This window comes from Staurois parvus, unplaced genomic scaffold, assembly GCF_062004578.1.
Source record: "Staurois parvus isolate SC_StPar_1 unplaced genomic scaffold, SC_StPar_1.0 ptg001667l, whole genome shotgun sequence".
Taxonomy (NCBI): domain Eukaryota; kingdom Metazoa; phylum Chordata; class Amphibia; order Anura; family Ranidae; genus Staurois; species Staurois parvus.
In genome coordinates, this window is record NW_028319463.1 from 468,107 (window position 1) to 493,701 (window position 25,595).

At 48.1% G+C, this 25,595-nt stretch overlaps 1 protein-coding gene across 2 annotated transcripts; it reads right to left on the bottom strand.

Moving 5' to 3' along the window:
- Positions 1–225: 225 nt before the first annotated feature.
- Positions 226–25,595, bottom strand: LOC149434823 (sulfotransferase 2B1-like). 2 transcript variants are annotated; one of them, XM_089663335.1, is made up of 7 exons: positions 25,381–25,595; positions 19,346–19,612; positions 12,686–12,894; positions 10,859–10,985; positions 8,464–8,558; positions 4,817–4,997; positions 226–2,833 (listed from the first exon to the last, which is right to left on the bottom strand). In XM_089663335.1, exons 2-7 carry the CDS (start codon positions 19,482–19,484, stop codon positions 2,718–2,720), a joined length of 867 nt encoding a protein of 288 aa, XP_089519461.1. In that variant the 5' UTR covers positions 19,485–19,612; positions 25,381–25,595; the 3' UTR covers positions 226–2,717. The 2 variants fall into 2 exon arrangements, with proteins under 2 accessions (XP_089519461.1, XP_089519462.1); XM_089663336.1 differs by lacking the exon at positions 19,346–19,612 and having other exon boundaries at positions 25,381–25,594.

The window sequence follows — 25,595 nt, forward strand, 5'->3', positions numbered from 1 at the left end:
AAAAAAAAAAACATTTTTTTTCTACTATCTTCCATAGAACCCCCAAACATAATGGAGATATATATAAATATTTTGTTGTTGTTTTTAAATAAATATATATATTTTTAATTTATTTATTTTTTTCATTTTTTATTTATTTATTTATTCCGAAAGCAGAGGCCCTAGAGAATAAAAAATGGTGGCTGTTGCATTTTTTTTGTATGCCACATGATATTTGCACATCCGTTTATCAAATGCAATTTATTTATTTAATTTTAAATGCTCTAAAGTTTAGAGAATATAACATTTTTGAATCTATTAAAAAAAAATTACAAAATATAAAATACCCATTTTAGGTAGAATATAAAAGATGATGATGCGTTGATTAAATAGATACCAAACATGTCAAGACTCAAAATTGCATGTACCGGCGAAATGGTGACAAAAACTACAGTACCTAAAATCTTTCATAGGTGAGGCTTCAAAAAGCTTGACAGATCATCAGTGTAGAGTTAGTTGGGATCGATGGCCCTAGAATCTCTGTTATGATTCTGAGATTTGTGGAGATACCACGTGTGGTGCAATCGCTGTGTACATATGTGGTTGCATTTGTGTGTATGCACAAAGAGGGGGGGGGCTGCGACAGGGGTGAGTTTACAGTGAATGTGGGGTCCGGGGAGAGCGGATATAGTGAATATAGTGAACGCGGGGTCCGGGGAGAGCGGATATAGTGAACGCGGGGTCCGGGGAGAGCGGATATAGTGAACGCGTGGTCCGGGGAGAGCGGATATAGTGAACGCGTGGTCCGGGGAGAGCGGATACAGTGAACGCGGGGTCCGGGGAGAGCGGATACAGTGAACGCGGGGTCCGGGGAGAGCGGATACAGTGAACGCGGGGTCCGGGGAGAGCGGATACAGTGAACGCGGGGTCCGGGGAGAGCGGATACAGTGAACGCGGGGTCCGGGGAGAGCGGATACAGTGAACGCGGGGTCCGGGGAGAGCGGATACAGTGAACGCGGGGTCCGGGGAGAGCGGATACAGTGAACGCGGGGTCCGGGGAGAGAGGATGTAGTGAACGCGGGGTTTGGGGAGAGCGAATATAGTAAATGCGGGGTCCGGGGAGAGCGGATACAGTGAACGCGGGGTCCGGGGAGAGCGGATACAGTGAACGCGGGGTCCGGGGAGAGCGGATACAGTGAACGCGGGGTCCGGGGAGAGCGGATACAGTGAACGCGGGGTCCGGGGAGAGCGGATACAGTGAACGCGGGGTCCGGGGAGAGCGGATACAGTGAACGCGGGGTCCGGGGAGAGCGGATACAGTGAACGCGGGATCCGGGGAGAGCGGATACAGTGAACGCGGGGTCCGGGGAGAGCGGATATAGTGAACGCGGGATCCGGGGAGAGCGGATATAGTGAACGCGGGGTCCGGGGAGAGCGGATATAGTGAATGCGGGGTCCGGGGAGAGCGGATATAGTGAATGCGGGGTCCGGGGAGAGCGGATACAGTGAATGCGGGGTCCGGGGAGAGCGGATATAGTGAATGCGGGGTTTGGGGTTTAACAACTTTAATTAGCAGCTTCCCTAGCTGTAGCAGCCAAAACCGGAAGTGATAGAGTCATCATTGTTTATGGGTTCATTAGTTACAGAGCAGATCAGGGAATGAATGTTCCTCGACCTTCTCTGTAGCTTGTCATCCCGGCTGTTTACCAAAGTCCTGAGCTCCCTGGGGGAACAGGAGAGCCCAGGAACCTCTACAGGTGGGAGCAGCCGGCCCTTCTGACTACGGTAAAAGTGATTAGGTGGCTGTAGAGCCGGCCCAATCACTTTACTGAACAGCCAATCAGCAGCTGGGAAAAAACTGGTACCAAGTTGTCCACCAAATGTATAAAAAAAGTTCTGGAATGGTTTTAACCACTTGAATCCTGGAACATTTTTCTACATTTGGTGGACAGCAAGTGGTTAAAGCCCACAGAGCCAATGCAAATCAGTTTAGAGGGAGGATTTTTTTAGTTCCTTTTTGGGACATATCGCCATAAGATGTCCAGAGACTTTCATTGGTTTGTAAGCAGCCATGGTTCCATACACCACACTGATGGTGGCCAACTAGCCTGAGACGGCTGTATGCAGTTTGGAAGAAAAAGTCTCTCTGGAAGAAAAGTCTCTCTGGAAGAAAAGTCTCTCTGGATGAAAAGTCTCTCTGGATGAAAAGTCTCTCTGGATGAAAAGTCTCTCTGGATGAAAAGTCTCTCTGGATGAAAAGTCTCTCTGGATGAAAAGTCTCTCTCATATTAGGATGTATCAGTCCTATTCTATCAGCGATTCTGGATGCCACAGGGAGAGAATGAATGTTCATGACTCGGCCCACTGTCCTAAAATGAAGAGTAAACCCCTATTGGATGTGTGATGGAAACAAGACATGGAGATACCTTCTGGATCAAGAAAAGTCTTCTGTGCTTCTCATTGGATTACTGGAGGTACTTTTGGTCCTTTAAGTCCATCTCACCACAACCTGTCTGGCTGGAATGTTTCCATCAGGCGTGTCAATGCAAAGAGTGTACATTCCGAATATACAAGTTCTTTCATCACATTGTGGTTGTCCTTCTGGCTCCAAGGTTGAGTGATGCCAACGTCATTGTTTAGACTAGATCTGCGCTTAGATTAGATCTATGAGGCTCTTCCGTATAAATATTTGCAATTCTTTTAAACACTTGAGGTCCCGGAACCGATTCGCCTTGTGTTTAGTCTAAATTCCAGAGAAACTGTAGATCACAGCCAGACATCTTCTCCTGGAAAATCTTATCAAAGGCGTCACTTTGCTCCGGCGTCATATGTTGTCTCCAATCACCCACAATACCTACAGAAACAAGAGAGTGATATGAGGCAATCCTTAAATGACATCTAAAAAGATAAAAAAAAAAAATTTTTTTAGTAGTAGAAGAAGTATTTGTAGTAGTAGAAGTATGTGTAGTAGTATTTGAAGTATTTGTAGAAAATGTAGAGGAAGAAGAAGTAGTAGACATAAAAGAAGAAGTAGTGGAAGTAGAAAAAAAGAAGAGGAAGTAGAAGTAGTGGAAGTAAAAGAAGTAAAGGAAGTAGACATAAAAGTAGTATTTGAAGTTGAAGAAGAAGTAGTGAAAGTAAAAGAAGAAGTAGTGGAAGTAAAAGAAGTAGTGGAAGTAAAAGAAGAAGTAGTGGAAGCAGACATAGAAGTAGTGGAAGTAGAAAATGTACTGGAAGTAGTAAAAAAAGTAGAGGAAGTAGACATAGAAGAAGTAGATGTAGAAGAAGAAGAAGAAGAAGTGGAAGTAGAAAATGTACTGGAAGTAGAAAAAGTAGTAGTAGACATAAATGAAGTAGCGGAAGTAGAAGTAGATGAAGTAGTGGAAGTAGATGTAGAAGAAGTAGAAGTAGATGAAATAGAAGTAGACGTAGAAGAAGTAGAAGTAGACGTAGAAGAAATAGAAGTAGAAGTAGATAAAAGTAGTGGAAGTAGACGTAGAAGTAGTGGAAGTAGACGTAGAAGAAGTAGACGTAGAAGAAGTAGTGGAAGTAGACGTAGAAGAGGTAGTGGAAGTAGACGTAGAAGAGGTAGACGTAGACATAGAAGAAGACGTAGATGAAGTAGTGGAAGTAAAAGAAGTAGAAGTAGATGAAGTAAAAGAAGTAGTGGAAGTAGACGTAGTGGAGGGTAGACGTAGAAGAAGTAGTGGAAGTAGACGTAGAAGAAGTAGTGGAAGTAGACGTAGAAGAAGTAGTGGAAGTAGACATAGAAGAAGTAGACGTAGACATAGAAGAAGACGTAGATGAAGTAGTGGAAGTAAAAGAAGTAGAATTAGAAGAAGTAGTGGAAGTAGACGTAGAAGAAGTAGTGGAAGTAGACGTAGAAGAAGTAGAAGAAGTAGTGGAAGTAGTGGAAGTAGACGTAGAAGAAGTAGTGGAAGTAGACGTAGAAGAAGTAGAAGTAGACGTAGAAGAAGACGTAGATGAAGTAGTGGAAGTAGACGTAGAAGAAGTAGAAGAAGTAGTGACAGTAGACGTAGAAGAAGTAGTGGAAGTAGACGTAGAAGAAGTAGAAGTAGACGTAGAAGAAGACGTAGATGAAGTAGTGGAAGTAGAAGTAGAAGAAGTAGAAGTAGACGTAGATGAAGTAGTGGAAGTAGAAGTAGAAGAAGTAGAAGTAGACGTAGATGAAGTAGTGGAAGTGGACGTAGAAGAAGTAGAAGTAGACGTAGATGATGTATTAGTGGAAGTAGAAGTAGTAAAAGTAGTGTAGCTTTACTACAAATTGGCAGCAATGGGTCCTATGCTGAAGTTTCATCCCTCGGGTTCACATGAAGTTCAGTATATTAACCACCTCGGCTGCGCAGGATCACATAAACATACATGATTTTCATATCCAGGTAAGGGGCGCCCGCCCCGGTTGTGCTGTCATTTGTTACAGCACAAGCCGATCAGTGGGTCCTGGCCAATGATTTATGGAAGGAATCGGATCGGCTCAGCGAATGACAGAAGAGAGCTCTGTGTTGGTAAACAACATAGGGCGCTCTTCAGCAAGCAGCGATGTGCCATTTTTTTTCTCCCTGCACAAGCAGCGAGTAACACCCCGCAACATTGCTCAGTAAAAAGCAGCAAACATGGTAGGCAAACCGTTAATCCCTAGATTGCCCCTAAATGTTAACCCCTTCCCAGCCAGTGTCATTAATACAGTGTATATTATTAGCATTAACACTTTAATGACACCATTACATTTTGACTTTTTTTCATAGAATCTGTATCATTTACTGTACAATTTATACTCAATATACTTTTTAAAACCTCCGTACATGAAGTCACTTACCCTTCCTCATGAATTTGCTTTGATCGTGGTTGAGGATCTCCTTGGGGATGAGCATGTAGTTCACCATCATGTTCTGGCTCATCTCAGGGAATTGGCAATGGTGCTCCACCTTATCCACTTCTTCGGAGTACATGGGGCAGCCCAAAAACCTGCACACCTTCTTTATACTTCTTCTCAAATCCTAACAAAGGCAGAAGATGAGCTGAAAAACGCATTTCTTGTGCTCCTCAATGGCAATGCAAGTTTGTGATCCCCAACACACACAGAACACATATAACAGCCCCCCCGGGGCAAAGCACCAGAATCACCCCAATGTGGACTCTACAAACCCTTTCCCTTCACTCCCTCGCCACTCCATTTAGCTGGGAGCAGGACCAGCACTATTTTGCACCCTAGGCAATACCAGCTACAGGCACCCCCCAAAAAATAAAACTGACCCCCTATGGTGGTGGTTGTGTCAGGTACCTGGGGTGAAGGAGAGGAGGTGGGAACACCAGACACATATCACCCGGGTCACCTTAGCTGGAGGCTGCGCTGCCGCCATACAAGTCCTCCAGTGACCAGCACAGTACCTCCACACTGCCTGGCATCCTAGCCAGTGGCGGACTGAGAACTCATGGGGCCCCCGGGCAATAGGGAATCATGGGGCCCCTGTGTCCTCACCCACACTCAAACCACACCCATAAAAGCCTATGAAAGGTACTAGGGGCATCTCATGGGGCCCCCTACTGACCCTGGGCCCTCGAGCAGTGCCCCAGTGCCTGAATGGTCAGTCTGCCCCACATCCTAGCTCCATGACTGGAAGAGAAGTCTAGGCCTGGCACACCGGACCCAAACTCCTTCATGTTGGAAAGACGACACTACCAGTGCTGAACCCCTCACCATCCATGCTGTACGGCTCTCCGGGGAGAAGGGTAAATGCGGCCCGCCCACTACTGACATCAGCACCTGTGATTGGTCAGCCAGGCTTAACTATGGATGGCGGCAACGAGGAAGGCTATCATCTTCCTGTATATGTGGCAGTGGTGAGGTGAGAGGGTGTCAGTGTACATGTTCTTTCCTTCTCTGCCCTAGGCAGCAGTGTGCCCTAGGCGGCTGCCTTGTTTGCCTATCACAAGCACCAGCCATGGCTTGGAGGAGTAAAGAGAAAGCCCTGTGGCTAAGGACACCAGGCTGAAGACCTTCTGCCCATCCCCATGTAACAGAACAGGGTCCTTAACAAGCCAATTGCCAAGCACCAGCCCTGTCACATGGGAGGAAGAGGAGCGGGTCACATGGTCCCCATACGCTGAAGTACTGGCTAGGAGACTTTGCCTCCAGTCTTCTGGTGGGAGCTAGAAGAAAGGGCAATTCTATGCTTGTGGTAGAACTGCTAATAAAATACCCCATTGCTTCGTTCTTCATGGGCCAAACTCTGTTTTAAAAGTGACCCTGCTGAAAATTACGTATTCCAGAAAGTTGTCCTGGCAAAGAAATTAAATACTCTCTGTATACACGCCTATCCTGCTGCCCGTGTTGCCGATTGTCACTCCTTTGAAGAGGAATCGTCTGCTAAAGTCTGTTCAAAAACTAACATCTTAGGGACCATCAATCTCCTGGTCCCATGCCGTTTTGTGGTTCCTCCTGTCTTCTGGTCCCACCATGTTCTCTGTGGTTCCTACTGTCTTCTGGTCCCACCATGTTCTCTGTGGTTCCACCTGCCTTTTGGCCCCACGCTGTTCTGTGGTTCCTGAGAAACCGCAAAGAACAGCGTGGGACCAGAAGGCAGGAGGAACCGCAGAGAACAGCGTGCTACCAGAAGGCAGGAGGAACCGCAGAGAACACGGTGGGACCAGAAGGCAGGAGGAACCGCAGAGAACAGAGTGGGACCAGAAGGCAGGAGGAACCGCAGAGAACAGTGTGCTACCAGAAGGCAGGAGGAACCGCAGAGAACAGCGTGCTACCAGAAGGCAGCAGAAACCGCAGAAACAGCGTGAGACCAGAAGGTAGGAGGAACCGCAGAGAACAGAGTGGGACCAGAAGGCAGGAGGAACCGCAGAGAACAGTGTGCTACCAGAAGGCAGGAGGAACCGCAGAGAACAGCGTGGGACCAGGAAGGCAGGAGGAACCGCAGAGAACACGGTGGGACCAGAAGGCAGGAGGAACCGCAGAGAACAGCGTGCTACCAGAAGGCAGCAGAAACCGCAGAAACAGCGTGAGACCAGAAGGTAGGAGGAACCGCAGAGAACAGAGTGGGACCAGAAGGCAGGAGGAACCGCAGAGAACAGTGTGCTACCAGAAGGCAGGAGGAACCGCAGAGAACAGCGTGGGACCAGGAAGGCAGGAGGAACCGCAGAGAACACGGTGGGACCAGAAGGCAGGAGGAACAGCAGAGAACAGAGTGGGATCAGAAGGCAGGAGGAACCGCAGAGAACAGAGTGGGATCAGAAGGCAGGAGGAACCACAAAGAACAGCGTGAGACCAGAAGGCAGCAGAAACCGCAGAAACAGCGTGAGACTAGAAGGTAGGAGGAACCGCAGAGAACAGCGTGCTACCAGAAGGCAGGAGGAATCGCAGAGAACAGCGTGGGATCAGAAGGCAGGAGGAACCGCAGAGAACAGAGTGGGACTAGAAGGCAGGAGGAACCGCAGAGAACAGCGTGGGACCAGAAGGCAGGAGGAACCGCAGAGAACAGCATGAAACCAGACAGCAGGAGGAACCACAGAGAGCTGCATGGGACCAGAAGGCAGAAGGAACAGCAGAGAACTGCATGGGACCAGAAGGCAGAAGGAACCACAGAGAACAATGCGGGACCAGAAGGCAGAAGGAACCACAGAGAACAATGCGGGACCAGAAGGCAAGAGAAACTACAATGTTCACTGTGGTTCCTCTTGCCTTCTGGTCCCACTATGTTTGCTGTGGTTCCTCTTGCCTTCTGGTCCCACTATGTTTGCTGTGGTTCCTCTTGCCTTCTGGTCCCACTATGTTTGCTGTGGTTCCTCTTGCCTTCTGGTCCCACTATGTTTGCTGTGGTTCCTCTTGCCTTCTGGTCCCACTATGTTTGCTGTGGTTCCTCTTGCCTTCTGGTCCCACTATGTTTGCTGTGGTTCCTCTTGCCTTCTGGTCCCACTATGTTTGCTGTGGTTCCTCTTGCCTTCTGGTCCCACTATGTTTGCTGTAGTTCCTCTTGCCTTCTGGACCCACGCAGTTCTCTGCAGGACATGGTAAAAATACTTGAACGTTTTTAGGAGGAACCACTAAGTGCAGCAAGGGACCAAGGGTTCAACAGAAGGGATAGTTTCTGCAGAATCCTTAAGCCGGAAGATCTCTCCAACAGAGCGGTAATCCATGGCATGGGCTGCAGGAGAAGGATTTGGGTCAATTTCCTCCCTTTCCTCAGGGCTGTTTGTTGTTTTGCCTCTGCATTGCACAAGCCAGTACTATACTACCACAGAGCCCCGCCATCGCTGTTACCAACAGTCCTGAAGGAGGAGGCAATCCCTCCAAAACGCGTTCTCGATTTGTACAATTTCACATTTTCGATGACTGTATTCTCCCACCATGAGCTGCATTATTTCGGACACCGGGCGCTCATTCCTCCTCATTCAGGCATTCATTAATGGGACAGGAGAACTGGGATTACTTCCTACCAGGAGGAGATCACCAACCTTCTGCAAGTCTTCATAAGTGATGTAGAAGAAGTCCAGGTTGTCTCTTTGCCTGTACCAACCCTTCACATGATCAAACCAGGATCCGTAGTGCACTAAAGGAGGCAACAAACAACCGGCAAGTCATTTATAGCAGATCGGCAAACGTTATTTAAGAAAAAAAATAAAACCTGGAAAATAGAGAAAAGAGGGAAAGAAAGATGGTCTCATCAGTCTGCCGCTTCTCCTTCTCTGACCAGTCACAGGCCGGGGGAGGGACAAGACCTGTAAGTGATGCTGAACATCAGCAGATTAAAAACAGGTCTCCAGCCCTGCCAGACAGGACTGTGCTATGTGGCAGGGTTGTGTAAAACCCAGAACTGGATGGACATGAATGCAAATCCTTTGTCAGGTAACACAGTTCCTCTATAGGTCATTTATATCTAGCGGTTTGCAGGTTTAGGCTGGGTGCACACCCTTCTGCCGCTGCATGTTGTGGTGCAAGCGCATGTTATCACAACATAAGGCGATCTTTTTTGGGTGACACCCCAAACACATTAAGGTCCTGTTCACACATGAACTGCGTTTTACTGCACTGGAAAAATGCAGGTGATGGATAGGACACACAGAAAACAAATAGTTTTCTGTGTGTCTTGTTGACACTGCAACACAGCCTGGAGGTGTGGTGCAGTGAGCTGCAACAACATGAAGACACGTTATCGCAGTGCACAGGAAAGGATTGCTAGTCTGAGTACAGCAGCACACTGCACCGTGCTGCTATACAGTGACATGAAGTGTTGCTTTGTGCACTTCAAATAAAGTTGAAGAAAAAAAAAAGAAAGAGAACTGCTTGATGAGCTGAAATGCGCACCACACCGCCCCCTATCGCCAGCTCAAATATTAATGTGAATTGTTCCATCCACTCGGCTACAAGATCCCCCCTCAACGTTCCGCCGACTGTAACACGCAAGCTCCGGAGTGGTCTGCACTCCTCCAACATCGGAGGCAAACAAATACGGATGGAGCCGCTCAACTTCCAAAAGTCTTGAGTAGGTTTATGAAGGTCACCCAATACTGGGAAAGACCACCGGCTTCCTTCACGCATTTCACTCCATCAGGAGCTTGGTTAGCACTTCCGCCTGGCAGTACCGGGTTCGTCGGTTCAAATCCCAACCACGGCACCACCTGCCTGGAGTTTGCATGTTCTCCCTGTGCCTGCTTGGTTTTCCTCCGGGTACTCCCGTTTCCTCCCACACTCCAAAGATATACTGGGATGTTAATTGGCTTCGGTTTAAAATTGTCCCTAATATGTGTATGTATGAATGTGAGTTAGGGACCTTAGATTGTACGCTCCTCGGGGGAGGGGACTGATAGGAATGTACAATAATAAATATATATGTAAATAGGACTTGGGCTTGGAATTTAAAGTAATCAAATCAGGGGCGGACTGACCATTCGAGCTCTCGGGCACTGCCCGAGGGCCCGGGGTCAGTAGGGGGCCCCATGAGATGCCCCTGGTACCTTTTTTAGGCTTTATTGGGTGTGGGCAAGGACACAGGGGCCCCATGATCCCCTATTGCCCGTGGGCCCCATGAGTTGTCAGTCCACCCCTGCATCAAATAGATAAAAGCAGCTTGCACATCAAGCAGGCCAAAACGTAAATAACAAACCAATTGCACGCTATCTATACATGCATCTCAATGGCATTGCAAAAAAGGTTCATATAAAAACGCATATAAGGTTCATATAAAACGCACAGAAGTGGCAGCAAAGTCCATATAGAATTCACATATGCAGGTAGAGGTTGGGGCATGAAGAAAAAATCCCAATCCAGAGAGAAGACCATCACCTTCCACCCAAAGAATGGGCCTCTTACCAGAAGGTTTGACCACCTGAAGGATCGGCCAAAATACGCAGTATAATATATCCGACTGATACAGCCCCGGGTCTTCAATACAGACCTCTCCCGGTATCATCACAAATGCTTCTCCAAGTTATAGATGTTCTGAGTAGCAAACTCTAAGCAGGGAAGAGTCCTCTGTCCAACGTCCATGTATAGGCCTCAGCACCCCAACTGGGTACTCCAAAAAAGGTGGCCAAGTGTCCCTGAAGAAGGCTACATCTGGCAGCACGGCTTCCTGTTAGTTCAAACTACCACTGAATAACCCCCCCCCCCCCCCACACACACACTTTCAGTACTTCAGTGAGACACAACTGACAATAGTTCATTGTTCCATCAAACGTTAGGCCAGCGCAGCACATGACCTCCTATGTACGTGGATAGAAGATCTGATAGACCATGGATAAAAGATACCATAGAAGGCCTGGAGATCCATCAGCTTGGAAGAAGATAAAAGCAGACAGAGGTGCCAGTGTACACAAATCTGGAGAATTTTACACAACTTCAAAGACATACCTTTACCCTCCAGGAACAGGTCCAAGAATTCAGAGAAGGTGTTATGATCTGGGAGGAACTTGGCCATCTTGTGGAAATAGTAGAAGGAAACCGCCACATCCTTTGGATTCCTGGCAAGGTAGATCACCTGAAAAAAACACAGAGGCTTCTCACTAAAAGGGCGGTTCTCATTTGCTTCCTATAGTTACATATATCATTAAAAAAGGTTTTATCTGATAAAAAATGCAAAACGAAAAAGTCTTTCTGCCAGAAGCGGATGACATCCTGTGCTCTCTGCCCCTGCTGACTGCAAGCATTATGTATAGAAGAACAGAGAAAGGGCGCACCGGCCTAGTGCCTTATAGTTATATACCATTTATTTATAAAAAGGAATAAAAGGTGAATATACTCAAACAAATGTGAAGGACATGCTCATAGCAGAATTTCAAGGGGAGATCCCTCTTAAATCAGGGCTCTGATGAAGAGGGGTCTCCCCTTGAAACGTGTAAGCAAACATCTGCAGACCCGTGTGTTCTCTTCTGGACCCGTGTGTTCTCTTCCGGACCCGTGTGTTCTCTTCCGGACCCGTGTGTTCTCTTCCGGACCCGTGTGTTCTCTTCCGGACCCGTGTGTTCTCTTCCTGGCATACAAGAAGTGTGTGATCGGTGGCTCTGGTGGTCCTTTGATTGGATATGGTTGATTAAGTCCTTCACATTGGTTTGTGGGAATATTCACCTGTTCTCCTTTGATAAATAAATTGTGTATAGAGGAATAGAGAAAGGGTGCACCAGCCTCGTGCATTCTCTATATATACCATCTATTTTATATAGACAGGCATAAGAGATTAACCCTTTCTCCCACAATCAGAGCTCTGATGCTTCCTATATAGTTTCAAGGGGAGACCCTCTTCATCAGAGCTCTGATGCTTCCTATTCAGTTTCAAGGGGAGATCCCTCTTAATCAGAGCTCTGATGCTTCCTATTCAGTTTCAAGGGGAGATCCCTCTTCATCAGAGCTCTGATGCTTCCTATTCAGTTTCAAGGGGAGATCCCTCTTTATCAGAATGCTGATGCTTCCTATTCAGTTTCAAGGGAAGATCCCTCTTAATCAGAGCTCTGATGCTTCCTTTTCAGTTTCAAGGGGAGACCCTCTTCATCAGAGCTCTGATGCTTCCTATTCAGTTTCAAGGGGAGACCCTCTTCATCAGAACTTTGATGCTTCTTATATAGTTTCAAGGGGAGATCCCTCTTAATCAGAGCTCTGATGAAACGTGAAATGTGTAAGCAAACATCTGCAGACCCGTGTGTTCTCTTCCGGACCCGCGTCTTCTCTTCCTGGCATACAAGAAGTGTGTGATCGGTGGCTCTGGTGGTCCTTTGTTTGGATATGGTTGAGCAAGTCCTTCACATTGGTTTGTGGGAATATTCACCTGTTCTCCTTTGATAAATAGATGGTATATAAAGAGAATGCACTAGTCTGCTGCACCCTCTCTATACACAGTGTAAAGCCTGAAGGACAGTAAACTGGCTTTACTTAGAAGGTTTGGAGACCCCTGGACTACACACTCATTGGTTTATTTCTTAATAAAGATTTGATGGGAATGCACCAGGCCTTTGTGTCCTTTTGGTTTCGTTTGGTTTGTGCACCAGTTACCACGCCTGGAGGCTTCCCAGCTTATTAAAGAAACTTTTGTGCCTACAGGTCCCAGTTTGTCACTTTTGTATAGAGAAGGCAGCAAAGTGTTGTCATCGGAGAGGGACTCTTAGATCCTGAGAATCTGATTAGAGTTCTACAGATGTGACCAGGAAGACCAATGCATCATCTATGGTTGACTATTGGTCGACTTACTTTAGCTTTGGAGTTCTGCAGTGCCGGTACCAGGACGTCACTAGGGAGATGTGTGGTGATGATTCTGGGGCCCTCTCCTTCCTTTAGGGTATCCTTGAAGTAAGTATGTTCCAGCCAAGGGGCCCGCTCCCAGTTGGGGACAGTCATAGCAATCTCTGTATCGCCTTGGCTGTAGATTAGCGTCAAGATCTCTTGCATCCATGTTGTGCCTAAAATATAGTACAAATTCTTAGGCAAGTTAAAAAAAAAAAAAACTTTAGTAAAATCAGTCCTATGCCATTGTAATATGTCAGGAATAATAAAGTTAAAGGATATGTACCGCCATTTTCCAAATTTACCCGCAAACCCCTCCTCCGCTCTACAGCATGGGAAAAGAGAAGACCTACTGTAAAGAAAATGTTTGACCCTCGGTTCACACCTGTGTGGGTGGTGCCGCTGTGGGACCCGCACAAATACCTGCAGACGCACCACCCACACAGAGGAATGAGGGACCCGCAGGCGGGTACCATTAATTCTAATGGCACGCAGCCCGCACTGGAAATCACAACCGTATTGGGAACCTGCGGGCTGCGATTTCCCAAGTAGTGCAGGGAGTTATTCTCTGCGTGTCCCGGGGCACGGGAGTCCATTCCAATGAATGGGCTCTCGTGCCCGCACAAATCGTGGCCCGCACAAATGTGATCCAGGGGTTAAGTGGACAGGGGCGGACTGACAACTCATGGGGCCCCTGGGCAATAGGGGATCATGGGGCCCCTGTGTCCTTGCCCAAACTCAAAAAAGCCTATGAAAACGGTACCAGGGGCATCTCATGGGGCCCCTGGGCAATAGGGGATCATGGGGCCCCTGTGTCCTTGCCCAAACTCAAAAAAGCCTATGAAAACGGTACCAGGGGCATCTCATGGGGCCCCCTACTGACCCCGGGCCCTCAGGCAGTACCCGAGTTTCCAAATGGTCAGTCCACCCCTGTAAGTGGAACTAATCTCAGTCCCCTTAGCTCGCTGGCACCATCTACTTTGCCCAACCTTTTCTGGGTCTGGGGCCTCCGACCATCTTGATTGGCCGGGTCAGAATCACGCAACTCCACACATGTGCACCGGAGTTGATTTATTCCGATACCAAGGAATGCGGAAATAGAGACGTTGGTTTTATTTCAGAAGAATCACAGAATGTATCTGCTGGAATGCCAGGCCGGCCTGTTGGCAAAGCTTCATCAAGGCGTTTCCAACAAGTCTTTCCAGTACAAGAATTCAAATATCAAATACAATCTACAGTCACCTGAGGTCATAAACAAGAGAAGGCGTAGCCATGGTTGTTCAGTAGGTGTGGCACAGAGGACTTTACGAGGGTCTTGGGTACAACTGATGTTAATAGGGGGTAGGCTTCTCCCCAAAATCTACTGGTGATATAAGAGCTGAAACTCATGGATGAATGCTTATGACAAAGTGGTGCTGAGAGGTTTTTGGGGGCTCCGGCCCAACAATGAAGCTCGCGGTTTTTTTTGTTTTAATAGGATGTTGAAGGGTTAGAGCAGGGCTTGTCAACCAGGGTTCCTTCAGAGGTTGTTGGGGTTCCATGAGCAATTCCTTCCTCTCAGGTGAGTTCCCACTGACACCATTGATCTTCTTAGCTATCTGTAAGGTGGCGGGTGGTTCTTCCCACTGACCCCCCCAATGTAAGGGACATTCTTCCCACTGACCCCCCCAAAGTGAGGAACATTCTTCCCACTGACCACTAATGTAAGGGACATTCTTCCCACTGACCCCCAATGTAAGGGGCATTCTTCCCACTGACCCCCAATGTAAGGGGCATTCTTCCCACTGATCACCAATGTAAGGGACATTCTTCCCACTGACCCCCCAATGTAAGGGACATTCTTCCCACTGACCCCCCAATGTAAGGGACATTCTTCCCACTGACCCCCCAATGTAAGGGACATTCTTCCCACTGACCCCCAATGTAAGGGACATTCTTCCCACTGACCTCCAATGTAAGGGACATTCTTCCCACTGACCCCCAATGTAAGGGACATTCTTCCCACTGACCTCCAATGTAAGGGACATTCTTCCCACTGACCCCCAATGTAAGGGACATTCTTCCCACTGACCTCCAATGTAAGGGACATTCTTCCCACTGACCCCCAATGTAAGGGACATTCTTCCCACTGACCCCCAATGTAAGGGACATTCTTCCCACTGACCCCCCAATGTAAGGGACATTCTTCCCACTGACCACCAATGTAAGGGACATTCTTCCCACTGACCCCCAATGTAGGGGACATTCTTCCCACTGACCCCCAATGTAAGGGACATTCTTCCCACTGACCCCCAATGTAAGGGACATTCTTTCCACTGACCCCCAATGTAAGGGACATTCTTCCCACTGACCACCAATGTAAGGGACATTCTTCCCACTGACCCCCAATGTAAGGGACATTCTTCCCACTGACCCCCAATGTAAGGGACATTCTTCCCACTGACCCCCAATGTAAGGGACATTCTTCCCACTGATCACCAATGTAAGGAGCATTCTTCCCACTGACCCCCAATGTAAGGGACATTCTTCCCACTGATCCCCAATGTGAGGGACATTCTTCCCACTGACCCCCAATGTGAGGGACATTCTTCCCACTGACCCCCAATGTAAGGAGCATTCTTCCCACTGACCCCCAATGTAAGGGACATTCTTCCCACTGACCCCCCAATGTAAGGGACGTTCTTCCCACTGACCCCCAATGTAAGGGACATTCCTCCCACCGACCCCCAATGTAAGGGACATTCCTCCCACCGACCTCCAATGTAAGGAACATTCTTCCCACTATCCTTCACACTAATGTATCAGGAGCTGTAGATCGTTAGCAGGGGTTCCCTTTGCGTTGAAAAAGCTGGGTTAGACCCTCTGTCTAGTTTTTTTTATTACTCTCTGTTCACAGTGGTCATTAGTATAAATGGTAAATCTTCCTAATGTCACACTGGAAACAAAAGGAAATCCAGAATTTCAGAGCTGTCCCTGGAACAAGAGGTAATGGGAAATCTTCCAATGGGGCGTCTCTTCTGGGGACAACTGCCAAGTGGGAATTTCCCTCACTGCAGGAGATTCCTTTTAGCTTCCCATGGCGTGTCTGGAACAGAAATTGAAGGAAAATCCCCTAATTACGCCGAGACCGCAAAAAAATAACCTGGAAGGGGGTTTAACTCTGGATCCTAACTCTATCCAACACTAAAAAAAAAAGGTTTTGGCTACACATACAGTTATCAGAAGAGTGTAATGTTTGGGGCCACACAGCCTGATGAAGGGATCCTGCGTGGCCCCGAAACGCTGCACCCTTCGGCCATGGTGTGATCACTTGGAATAAAGATTTCTGGATGTTACATATTGTGTTGGTGAATATGTACTGAACATTGACCAACCTGCCCGAGGTTCAAGCAATGACGCTGAAGCTTCTGTCGAAACGATGCCACCGGAACCTCGGGTTACATAACTCAAAGCAGACATTTGCTTCTTCCTGCAAGTCTACCTGCCTGGCTCCCTCCCCCCCCCCCGAAGCATTGTGAAATGCCCCCCTTCCCTTTAATTTGTGGTTTGCTTTTTTTTTTGGTCCAACCTCACCCCCACCTTGCCATTTTCACCCACGTGACAAGGACATGTCCTACTACCACAGCCTCCTGGGATATCAACGTCATTGCAGAAGGTGTCCAGTAGGCGGAGCTGGCATGGGGAGCCCAGAAGCAGCAGCAGGATCATGATGACAAAGCTGGACCAAGATGGTGGCGCAGGACGCAGGACGCAGGACCCCCCCCTTTCTTTATATTGCACTTCTCAGTAGACATGTGCACACCGGAAATGTTCGTTTCAGATGCATCCCTTCATTGAAGAATTTTGCTTTGGCATATTTGTTATGTTTAATCAATTCATTTTCAGAATTCGTTTCGTATCTTCAACATTCATTTTGTATATTCGCTGGTTCTGTTGGATTCGAAAAATTGCCGGTTTTGTTTTTTATATCATTTTATATATCCTGGTAGTTTACCCTGTGTTGCCAGGCTACAGGAGCCACCTTTGTCAGGGCTGGGCTCCTGCTACTTAACGAGCAGCTCTTTTCTTCCAGTGTTCCGAAGCTGCTCAGCTGTCAATTACCAGCCATTCGTTGTCTCCACAGCGACTCACCTGGATACCACTACCTGCCTCATTAGTCCCGCCCACAGACAGCCCTTTTTGTCATTTTAGCAGGTTAGCTCATTTCCTCCCTGTGTGGTCTATGATATCCAGTGTGTACAACTCGGTCTGGCTCTTCCGATTCCTGTTCCTGATTTTTGGCTCCTGACTATGCTGACTTCAAGGTTCCTGACCCTGGCTCGTCTGATAACCTGCTCTGGCATCCAGACCCTGGCTCGTCTGATAACCTGCTCTGGCATCCAGACCCTGGCTCGTCTGATAACCTGCTCTGGCATCCAGACCCTGGCTCGTCTGATAACCTGCTCTGGCATCCAGACCCTGGCTCGTCTGATAACCTGCTCTGGCATCCTGACCCTGGCTCATCTGATAACCTGCTCTGGCATCCAGACCCTGGCTCGTCTGATAACCTGCTCTGGCATCCTGACCCTGGCTCATCTGATAACCTGCTCTGGCATCCAAACCCCAGCTTCTGTTTTGACTAGATTCCTGATCTAGGGTATATCTGCCATTTCATTAAAGGTGTGATTTTAACGGCACTTTGTCTCCACCCGATTCATGGTTCCTGACAATCCTGGAATTCCATGGCGCCATTTTTTTTTTTTTCTTTTAATTTCCAATGGTTTCTTCTACTCTGATATGTTTACTATATTCTGAAATGGTACTGAAAATACTTAGTCTGACGCCAAGGCCGATGGGGAAACATTTATTTGTGCAACACACAGTACACAGGATGGAAAAGCTGTAATAAACCCTTTACTGAGTCGCACATTATTTTGTAATTGTTTCCATGTTCTTAGTAAACAAGCGGACCAGTGACTTCTCCCCCTAATCTCTACACTAAAGGGGGTCCTGAATAAGGGGCAATTCAAAAATAGTGGTCCAACAGTATCTAGCAAACCCTCCCCCACCGGCCAGTGCATTGGGGCCAAATCCAGTGTCAAACATGGACCCCATAAACCCGGGTGTAAGAGTCTGAAGGGTCTCCCAAGAGACAACATTGTTCCTTTAAATAGGTTGAAAAACGCTGCCCGACTGCAACCTTTGTACCCCCAGTCACGGCACCCCATAGAATTACGCACAGTCCTGGGGCACAGCAGTCTGAGGGATTGTTCACACCAGGAGGGTCATCTGAGTGTGCGCACTTTTGTGGGCTCCCACGGCGCATTTTTAATGAGCTTCTCTATGCATGCGAAATACGCAGAAAAGGTGCCGGTGTGATTTTTAAAATTGCGCAGCACCAAGACACAGGAAACCACAGTACCGTGCGTTTCAGCAGGCGTGAAGGTCCGTGCATTATCTAGATGCGTTGGGGGTGTTACGACTTAATGAAACCCAAGCGTGTCTGCAAATGGGGGCCCAGTTTTGGTGCGTCACGGGAAAAACCACGTGTTACTGCACTACACCCGGCATAGGTGCTCCCACAGACCAGACAGAGGTGCTCCCACAGACCCGACAGAGGTGCTCCCACAGACCCGACAGAGGTGCTCCCACAGACCCGACAGAGGTGCTCCCACAGACCCGACAGAGGTGCTCCCACAGACCCGACAGTGGTGCTCCCACAGACCAGACAGAGGTGCTCCCACAGACCAGACAGTGGTGCTCCCACAGACCAGACAGTGGTGCTCCCACAGACCAGACAGTGGTGCTCCCACAGACCAGACAGTGGTGCTCCCACAGACCAGACAGAGGAGCTCCCACAGACCAGACAGTGGAGCTCCCACAGACCAGACAGTGGAGCTCCCACAGACCAGACAGTGGAGCTCCCACAGACCAGACAGAGGAGCTCCCACAGACCAGACAGTGGTGCTCCCACAGACCAGACAGTGGTGCTCCCACAGACCAGACAGAGGAGCTCCCACAGACCAGACAGTGGAGCTCCCACAGACCAGACAGTGGAGCTCCCACAGACCAGACAGAGGTGCTAACACAGACCAGACAGTGGAGCTCCCACAGACCAGACAGTGGAGCTCCCACAGACCAGACAGTGGAGCTCCCACAGACCAGACAGAGGTGCTAACACAGACCAGACAGAGGTGCTCCCACAGACCTGAAGATGTCAGTGACTCTGACACGACACACAGATAACAGTTTCCTATGCGACATGTTCACACAGAACTCGGTTTCTCTGCATTCCATAACAGTGAGATTTTAATGCAACATGTTTGCATAATAAATACATAGAAATGCATGTGAACGCATCAAACCCGCTGCAGCGTACCTCTCACTCACAACAGGTCAGAGGAAACATGCCTTTGGAAAAGAGAAAGTAAAAAGAAGAAACGCATCAAGACACCTGTAAACACGCACAACAATGCAAAAAAAAAAATGCACAGAAACGCATCACAGAGCAGACTGCAGGAGCGCTTTATGTGCATTGTAGTGTGAATGGCTCTTAATGCAGCTAGAAAAGCAGATCTTTTAGCAATGCATGATGGGAGTTGTAGTTCCACAAGACTTGCACAGATGAGAAGGAGGGTGCAGCCTCACCTGACTTGGGATAGGTGACAATCACCACATCGCCCTCCCTGAACTGGAAGTCCTGGGCGTACTGAAGGGACTCCGGGGTGTGCAGATGCCCTGGAAGCGGGATGCCAGCGAAGAGCTCGGTGACAGACATCCTGTCCATGCCAAGGAGGTGCTTTGTGTGCGCAAAGCCGTGTGATGGAGCCTCCAGCAATCAGGAGAGGAGGAAGCTGTGTAGGCCGATGGGAAGTGACCAGGCGGCCGCGGCTTCCTCTTCAGCAGTGCGATCGTCTGTGGAGGAAACAAACAGAGAATGAACAAGAGGCTGCACAGTGCAAAGACAACATCAAGGAGGACCGGCCTGTGTGCCCAGCATGGCCAAGTGTACAGTATGAGGATACACAGAGCAGAGGACTGATCACTGGAATAGGGGGGGCGCTTCTGAGGTCCGGGGTCCAGGGATCCATCGCTCTCCAGAAATGCTGGTCCCTTTAAATGTCCCAGAACTGACCATGGATCAGAGGAGAGAAGGCAGAGCGGACCATAGAAGAGGGACAGCAGAAGATGACCAAGAGGTCCACCAAGTCCACATCCTTTATATTTACTTATGTTTTTAAACATTTTCATAAAAATTATATTTTATTATTTTTTTTTATATATAATTTTACACACAAACACATATATATTATTGTTTTTATTATTATTATTATTATAATAATATATATTTTAGAATTTATATATTTCTAAAAAAAATCTAATACAAGAAATATATATATATATATATATATATATATATATATATATATATATATATCTATCTATATGGTTTTTTTTTAAGTAAACAAAAAAAATTATATTATATTATTTATATTATTATTATATTATGCTTTCAGAGCCATATAAAGAAAAATTCCAGACGCCCCCAACAGCAGCCATTTCTTCAGCCTGAGCCGGTGTGCATGAGCCCTATATTTTCAGGGATTACAACAAATTTTGGCCTCGTTCACATCTATGTGTGTTACAATTGATGCATTTCTCTGCCACATTTTGCATTTTTCAAACACACGTTTTCTTAGGTGTTTTGCGTTTGCGGATTTTTTTACAAGTGGATATATAAAAAGCTGGAAAGCCCTGAAAGGAAAGAATGATTTTTTTTTTTTTTTTAAGTATAACAAATTATTACAATTGACTGTTCGGGATCGGTTCTTCTCTTTTTCATACTAGCTGTATATCCTTAGATTGTAGGAATAATCTCCCCTCCCCCCTTGTCCTAAAAGTGATCTATTGGCACAGATCCCCCCAATCCTCAGGTATGACCTCAGTTTCCCAGCCCCCTAATATAAGCAGACCTCTATCCGCTCCCCCTGGAGTTTTCCGTTAGTAATGAGGTCTTATTTTTATAGCAGGCGGAGGGGGGGGGGGGAAGGGGTGACAGCATTCCTCCAGATCTGACTGCAGGACGTATAATGTGGGACCCCAGATCCTTGGAGATAGAATGCAATCCCGTATATTGGTCAGACGACAGAATCGAGGAATCCTTTCAGGAACACAAATCACATCATTAAAGTAAAGTAAACCTTTAAAAAGAAAGCTTGGGAGTAGGGGCGGACTGACAACTCATGGGGCCCCCGCAGGGGCGGACTGACAACTCATGGGGCCCCCGCAGGGGCGGACTGACAACTCATGGGGCCCCTGCAGGGGCGGACTGACAACTCATGGGGCCCCCGCAGGGGCGGACTGACAACTCATGGGGCCCCCGGGCAATAGGGGATCATGGGGCCCCTGTGTCCTTGCCCAAACTCAAAAAAGCCTATGAAAAAGGTACCAGGGGCATCTCATGGGGCCCCCTACTGACCCCGGGCCCTCAGGCAGTGCCCGATTTTCCAAATTATCAGTCCGCCCCTGCTTGGGAGTGACCATTTGCTGACCTTCTGTGGATAATTCCGTTTTTTCCGGATAGGATAAGAACTTTGATAGAACTGGGGCCATAATGGCACTGGGGGTGTGATGGGACTGGGGCTGTAAATGGAGTAAAAAGGATTAGAACTTTGATGGGACTGGGGCTCTAATGGCACTGGGGGTGTGATGGGACTAGGACTTTGATGGAACTGGGGCTCTAATGGCACTGGGGGTGTGATGGGACTGGGACTTTGATGGAACTGGGGCTCTAATGGCACTGGGGGTGTGATGGGACTGGGGGTGTGATGGGACTGGGGGTGTGATGGGACTGGGGCTCTAATGGCACTGGGTGTGTGATGGGACTGGGACTTTGATGGAACTGGGGGTGTGATGGGACTGGGGCTCTGATGGAACTGGGGGTGTGATGGGACTGGGGCTCTGATGGAACTGGGGGTGTGATGGGACTGGGGGTGTGATGGGACTGGGGGTGTGATGGGACTGGGGCTGTAAATGGAGTAAAAAGGATTAGAACTTTGATGGGACTGGGGCTCTAATGGCACTGGGGGTGTGATGGGACTAGGACTTTGATGGAACTGGGGCTCTAATGGCACTGGGGGTGTGATGGGACTGGGACTTTGATGGAACTGGGGCTCTAATGGCACTGGGGGTGTGATGGGACTGGGGCTCTAATGGCACTGGGTGTGTGATGGGACTGGGACTTTGATGGAACTGGGGGTGTGATGGGACTGGGGCTCTGATGGAACTGGGGGTGTGATGGGACTGGGGGTGTGATGGGACTGGGGCTCTGATGGAACTGGGGGTGTGATGGGACTGGGGGTGTGATGGGACTGGGGCTCTGATGGAACTGGGGGTGTGATGGGACTGGGGCTCTGATGGAACTGGGGGTGTGATGGGACTGGGGGTGTGATGGGACTGGGGGTGTGATGGGACTGGGGCTCTAATGGCACTGGGGGTGTGATGAGACTGGGACTTTGATGGGTATGGGGCTATAATGGTAATGGGGTTGTGGTAGCAATAGGACTGGGACTGACCTAGGGTTGTGGTGGCATTTGAGCTAGAATAGGACTGGGGCTCTGATTGGACGAGGTCTGTGGAGGGAGTAGACTTACCGCCTGTTGGGTATTGAACCAATCAGTGCTGCTTTTCTATCTGCCGGCCAGTTCTTCGCTATGTAAGAGCCAACAGCGAACACCCTGGACAGCAAACGACATTTCATTGAGGGACCTGAACATCACCCTCAGCCAAGTCCCACCCTATGTCAGGAGCAGGAGCTGCTTCTGTGTGAATGAAGCCTGCAAACAGCGGTGGGAAGCTTTATTCATCAAATGTATTGTAGCGATATTGTTACTCTGTATTTTATTTAGTCATTCTATCAGGACAGCGCAGGACGTATCGCTCACAAACCCTTAACAACATCCCCCCCTTTTTGTTGCAGTTTCCAGTTTGGGCTGCAAACACTGAATGTCTCTCCTGCAGTGAAGAGCCGCGTGGTCGCGTCTGATCGCAGTGTGATCGCAGTGTGGTCGCAGTTTGTGACAGACGGAGTTGAGTTCCCCTCTAAGTGTGAACACGTCGCACCCCTTGTAGCGCCTCACAGGTCAAATATAAACTACAAAAGCCATTTGAAGTACAGAAGGAGAAGTCAGCGAAGCCCCCGAGGAGCCGGGGATTTCTTCCAGTACACGTTTTTGTTAAAGAAGAATAAAAAAAAAAATAAAATAAATAAAAAAAATGAAATGGAGGTGCTGGAGGGGATCACCATCCACTAACCTCCTGGGGCCCCATTTATGTATTCAGAGGTGTACCCCATGTTCACACTATTGGGGGGGCGTGCGACCTGCATTTGCTCAGGCACAGCAACCCATTCATTTGAATGCGCGCTATGCCTGCATTTCCCGCAAAAACAAAAAAAAACATCCACAGGGAAGCCGCACGGTCTTGTTGACATGGGGGGTGGCATTCAGAATGGCAGCCCCCCCCCCCCCCCCTCGCGTGTCCTGTAAGAGCAGCAGAATCTGGCTGGGGGTGGTTGTGGGAACAGCTGCAATTCCTGCACCCGGACTGCGGGCAAGTGGGAGCAAAACATTTATTATATTGCAGCTTATCAAATCTTAGAGGTCGCGCATTCGTTTTCTTTTTTAGGCTCTCTTTATTGTCACCTGGTGATCTAGCCAGAAAGTCTGTTTTTCAAAAATAACAAGCTGTCTTACGGATGTAGCAGTTAAAGGACTGAGACAAACCATTTAAAACACTGACAGGGGTGCTTAGAATGATCAGATTTGATTGATTTATGTAAAAACTTTATCCCAAAAGGGCAAAAAAACTGTTTGCTGGAACTGATTACAAAGTGCTGTCTGGAGCTAGACTTTATTGTGTTAGTGTATCTAAATCTGCTAGTCCATCTAACATCCCCCCCCTTCATATTGACAATGCTGCTGTCCAAAAGGTGTCCCTGTGCTCCTTCCTCCAGAGTGGCGGTGCTGCAATACAGAGGGTTTGTCTGGGGCTTGGCTTCAATTTGTTAGTGTATCTAAATCTGCTAGTCTAACAAATTGAAGCCAAGCCCCAGACAAACCCTCTGTATTACAGCACCGCCACTCTGGCGGAAGGAGCACAGGGGACACCTTTTGGACAGCAGCATTGTCAATATGAAGGGAGGGGGGTGTTAGTGTATCTAAATCTGCTAGTCTATCTAACAAATTGAAGCCAAGCCCCAGACAAACTCTCTGTATTAGAGCACCCCCACTCTGGAGGAAGGAGCACAGGGGACACCTTTGAATAGCAGTATTGCCAATCTGAAGGGGGGGGGGTTAAAAATGGACTAGCAGATTTAGATACACTAACACCCCCCTCTATCTAAATCTGCTAGTTCATCTAACACTCCCCTCCCTTCAGATTGGCAATGCTGCTATCCAATGGTGTCCCCTGTGCTCCTTCCTCCAAAGTGGGGGTGCTCTAATACAGAGGGTTTGTCTGGGGCTTGGCTTCAATTTGTTAGATGGATTAGTAGATTTAGATACACTAACAAATTGCAGCCAAGCTCCAGACAAACCCTCTGTATTAGAGCACCGCCACTCTGGAGGAAGGAGCAATTTGTTAGTGTATCTAAATCTGCTAGCCTAACAAATTGAAGCCAAGCCCCAGACAAACCCTCTGTATTACAGCACTGCCACTCTGGAGGAAGGAGCACAGGGGACACCTTTTGGACAGCAGCATTATCAATATGAAGGAAGGGGGTGTTAGTGTATCTAAATCTGCTAGTCCATCTAACAAATTGAAGCCAAGCCCCAGACAAACCCTCTGTATTAGAGCACCCCCACTCTGGAGGAAGGAGAACAGGGGACACCATTGGATAGCAGCATTGCCAATCTGAAGGGAGGTGGGGTGTTAGATGGACTAGCAGATTTAGATACACTAACACGCCCCCTCCCTTTGGATTGGCAATGCTGCTATCCAAAGGTGTCCCCTGTTCTCCTTCCTCCAGAGTGGGGGTGCTCTAATACAGAGGGTTTGGCTTCAATTTGTTAGATGGACTAGCAGATATAGATACACTAACACATTGCAGCCAATTTCCAGACAAACCCTCTGTATTCCAGCACCCCCACTCTGGAGGAAGGAGCACAGGGGACACCTTCTAGACAACAGCATTGTCATTCTGAAGGGAGGGGGGTGTTAGATGGACTAGCAGATTTAGATACACTAACACTCTCCTCCCTTTAGACTGACAATGCTGCTGTCCAAAAGGTGCCCCCTGTGCTCCTTCCTCCAGAGTAGGGGCGCTCTAATATAGAGTGTTTTTTACTGGACAGATCACCAGAAGGAGGAAAAAGAAAAGGAATGCACCCGCCACATCATGATTGGTAAGCTGCAATATGGAACTTTTTTGGGTTCTGTACGCCTTTGACGTGCCGTGTTCACGGTCATCACGCTGCAACGCTCACAGCGCCCCCTACAGATGGAGGCAGAGAAGGGACGTCAGAGGTGAATAGTGTACAGAGAGAAGGTTGGAGATCTTTAGAAAACACAAGAAGAGAATTGAGATCCAGAATGGGGGAAGCGGCAGATTGTCTACAGCAGCGAACGTTCCACAGATCTCTGTGCAGATTGGCTCAGAAAATGAAAGGAATGAAAAGTCTCACCCTCTGCAGTTCCCGCAGCCAGGACAGCAGCGATCGTTTCTGCTCACAGCCCAGGAATTCGCTGGTCCTATATAAAGCTTTTACCTCCCACTTCCGTCTCACTACACAAAGGGGGGGAAGTTTAAAGGACCCGACAATGAAAGGCGTGAACTCCGAAAACAGAGAATTCTGTGTTTGTGATTCTCAGAGTCACTTATTAGAATTTAACAAAAATT

Bases quoted from the DNA above. Each gene is read 5' to 3' on its own strand.
- LOC149434823 (XM_089663335.1), bottom strand. From the start codon at position 19,484: ATGGACAGGATGTCTGTCACCGAGCTCTTCGCTGGCATCCCGCTTCCA. The intron at 4,998-8,463 runs GTTGGTGATCTC...TGCCTTTGTTAG, and splicing joins CTTATGAAGACTTGCAGAAG to GATTTGAGAAGAAGTATAAA. The intron at 2,834-4,816 runs GTAAGTGACTTC...TTGTTTCTGTAG, and splicing joins AAGCAAATTCATGAGGAAGG to GTATTGTGGGTGATTGGAGA.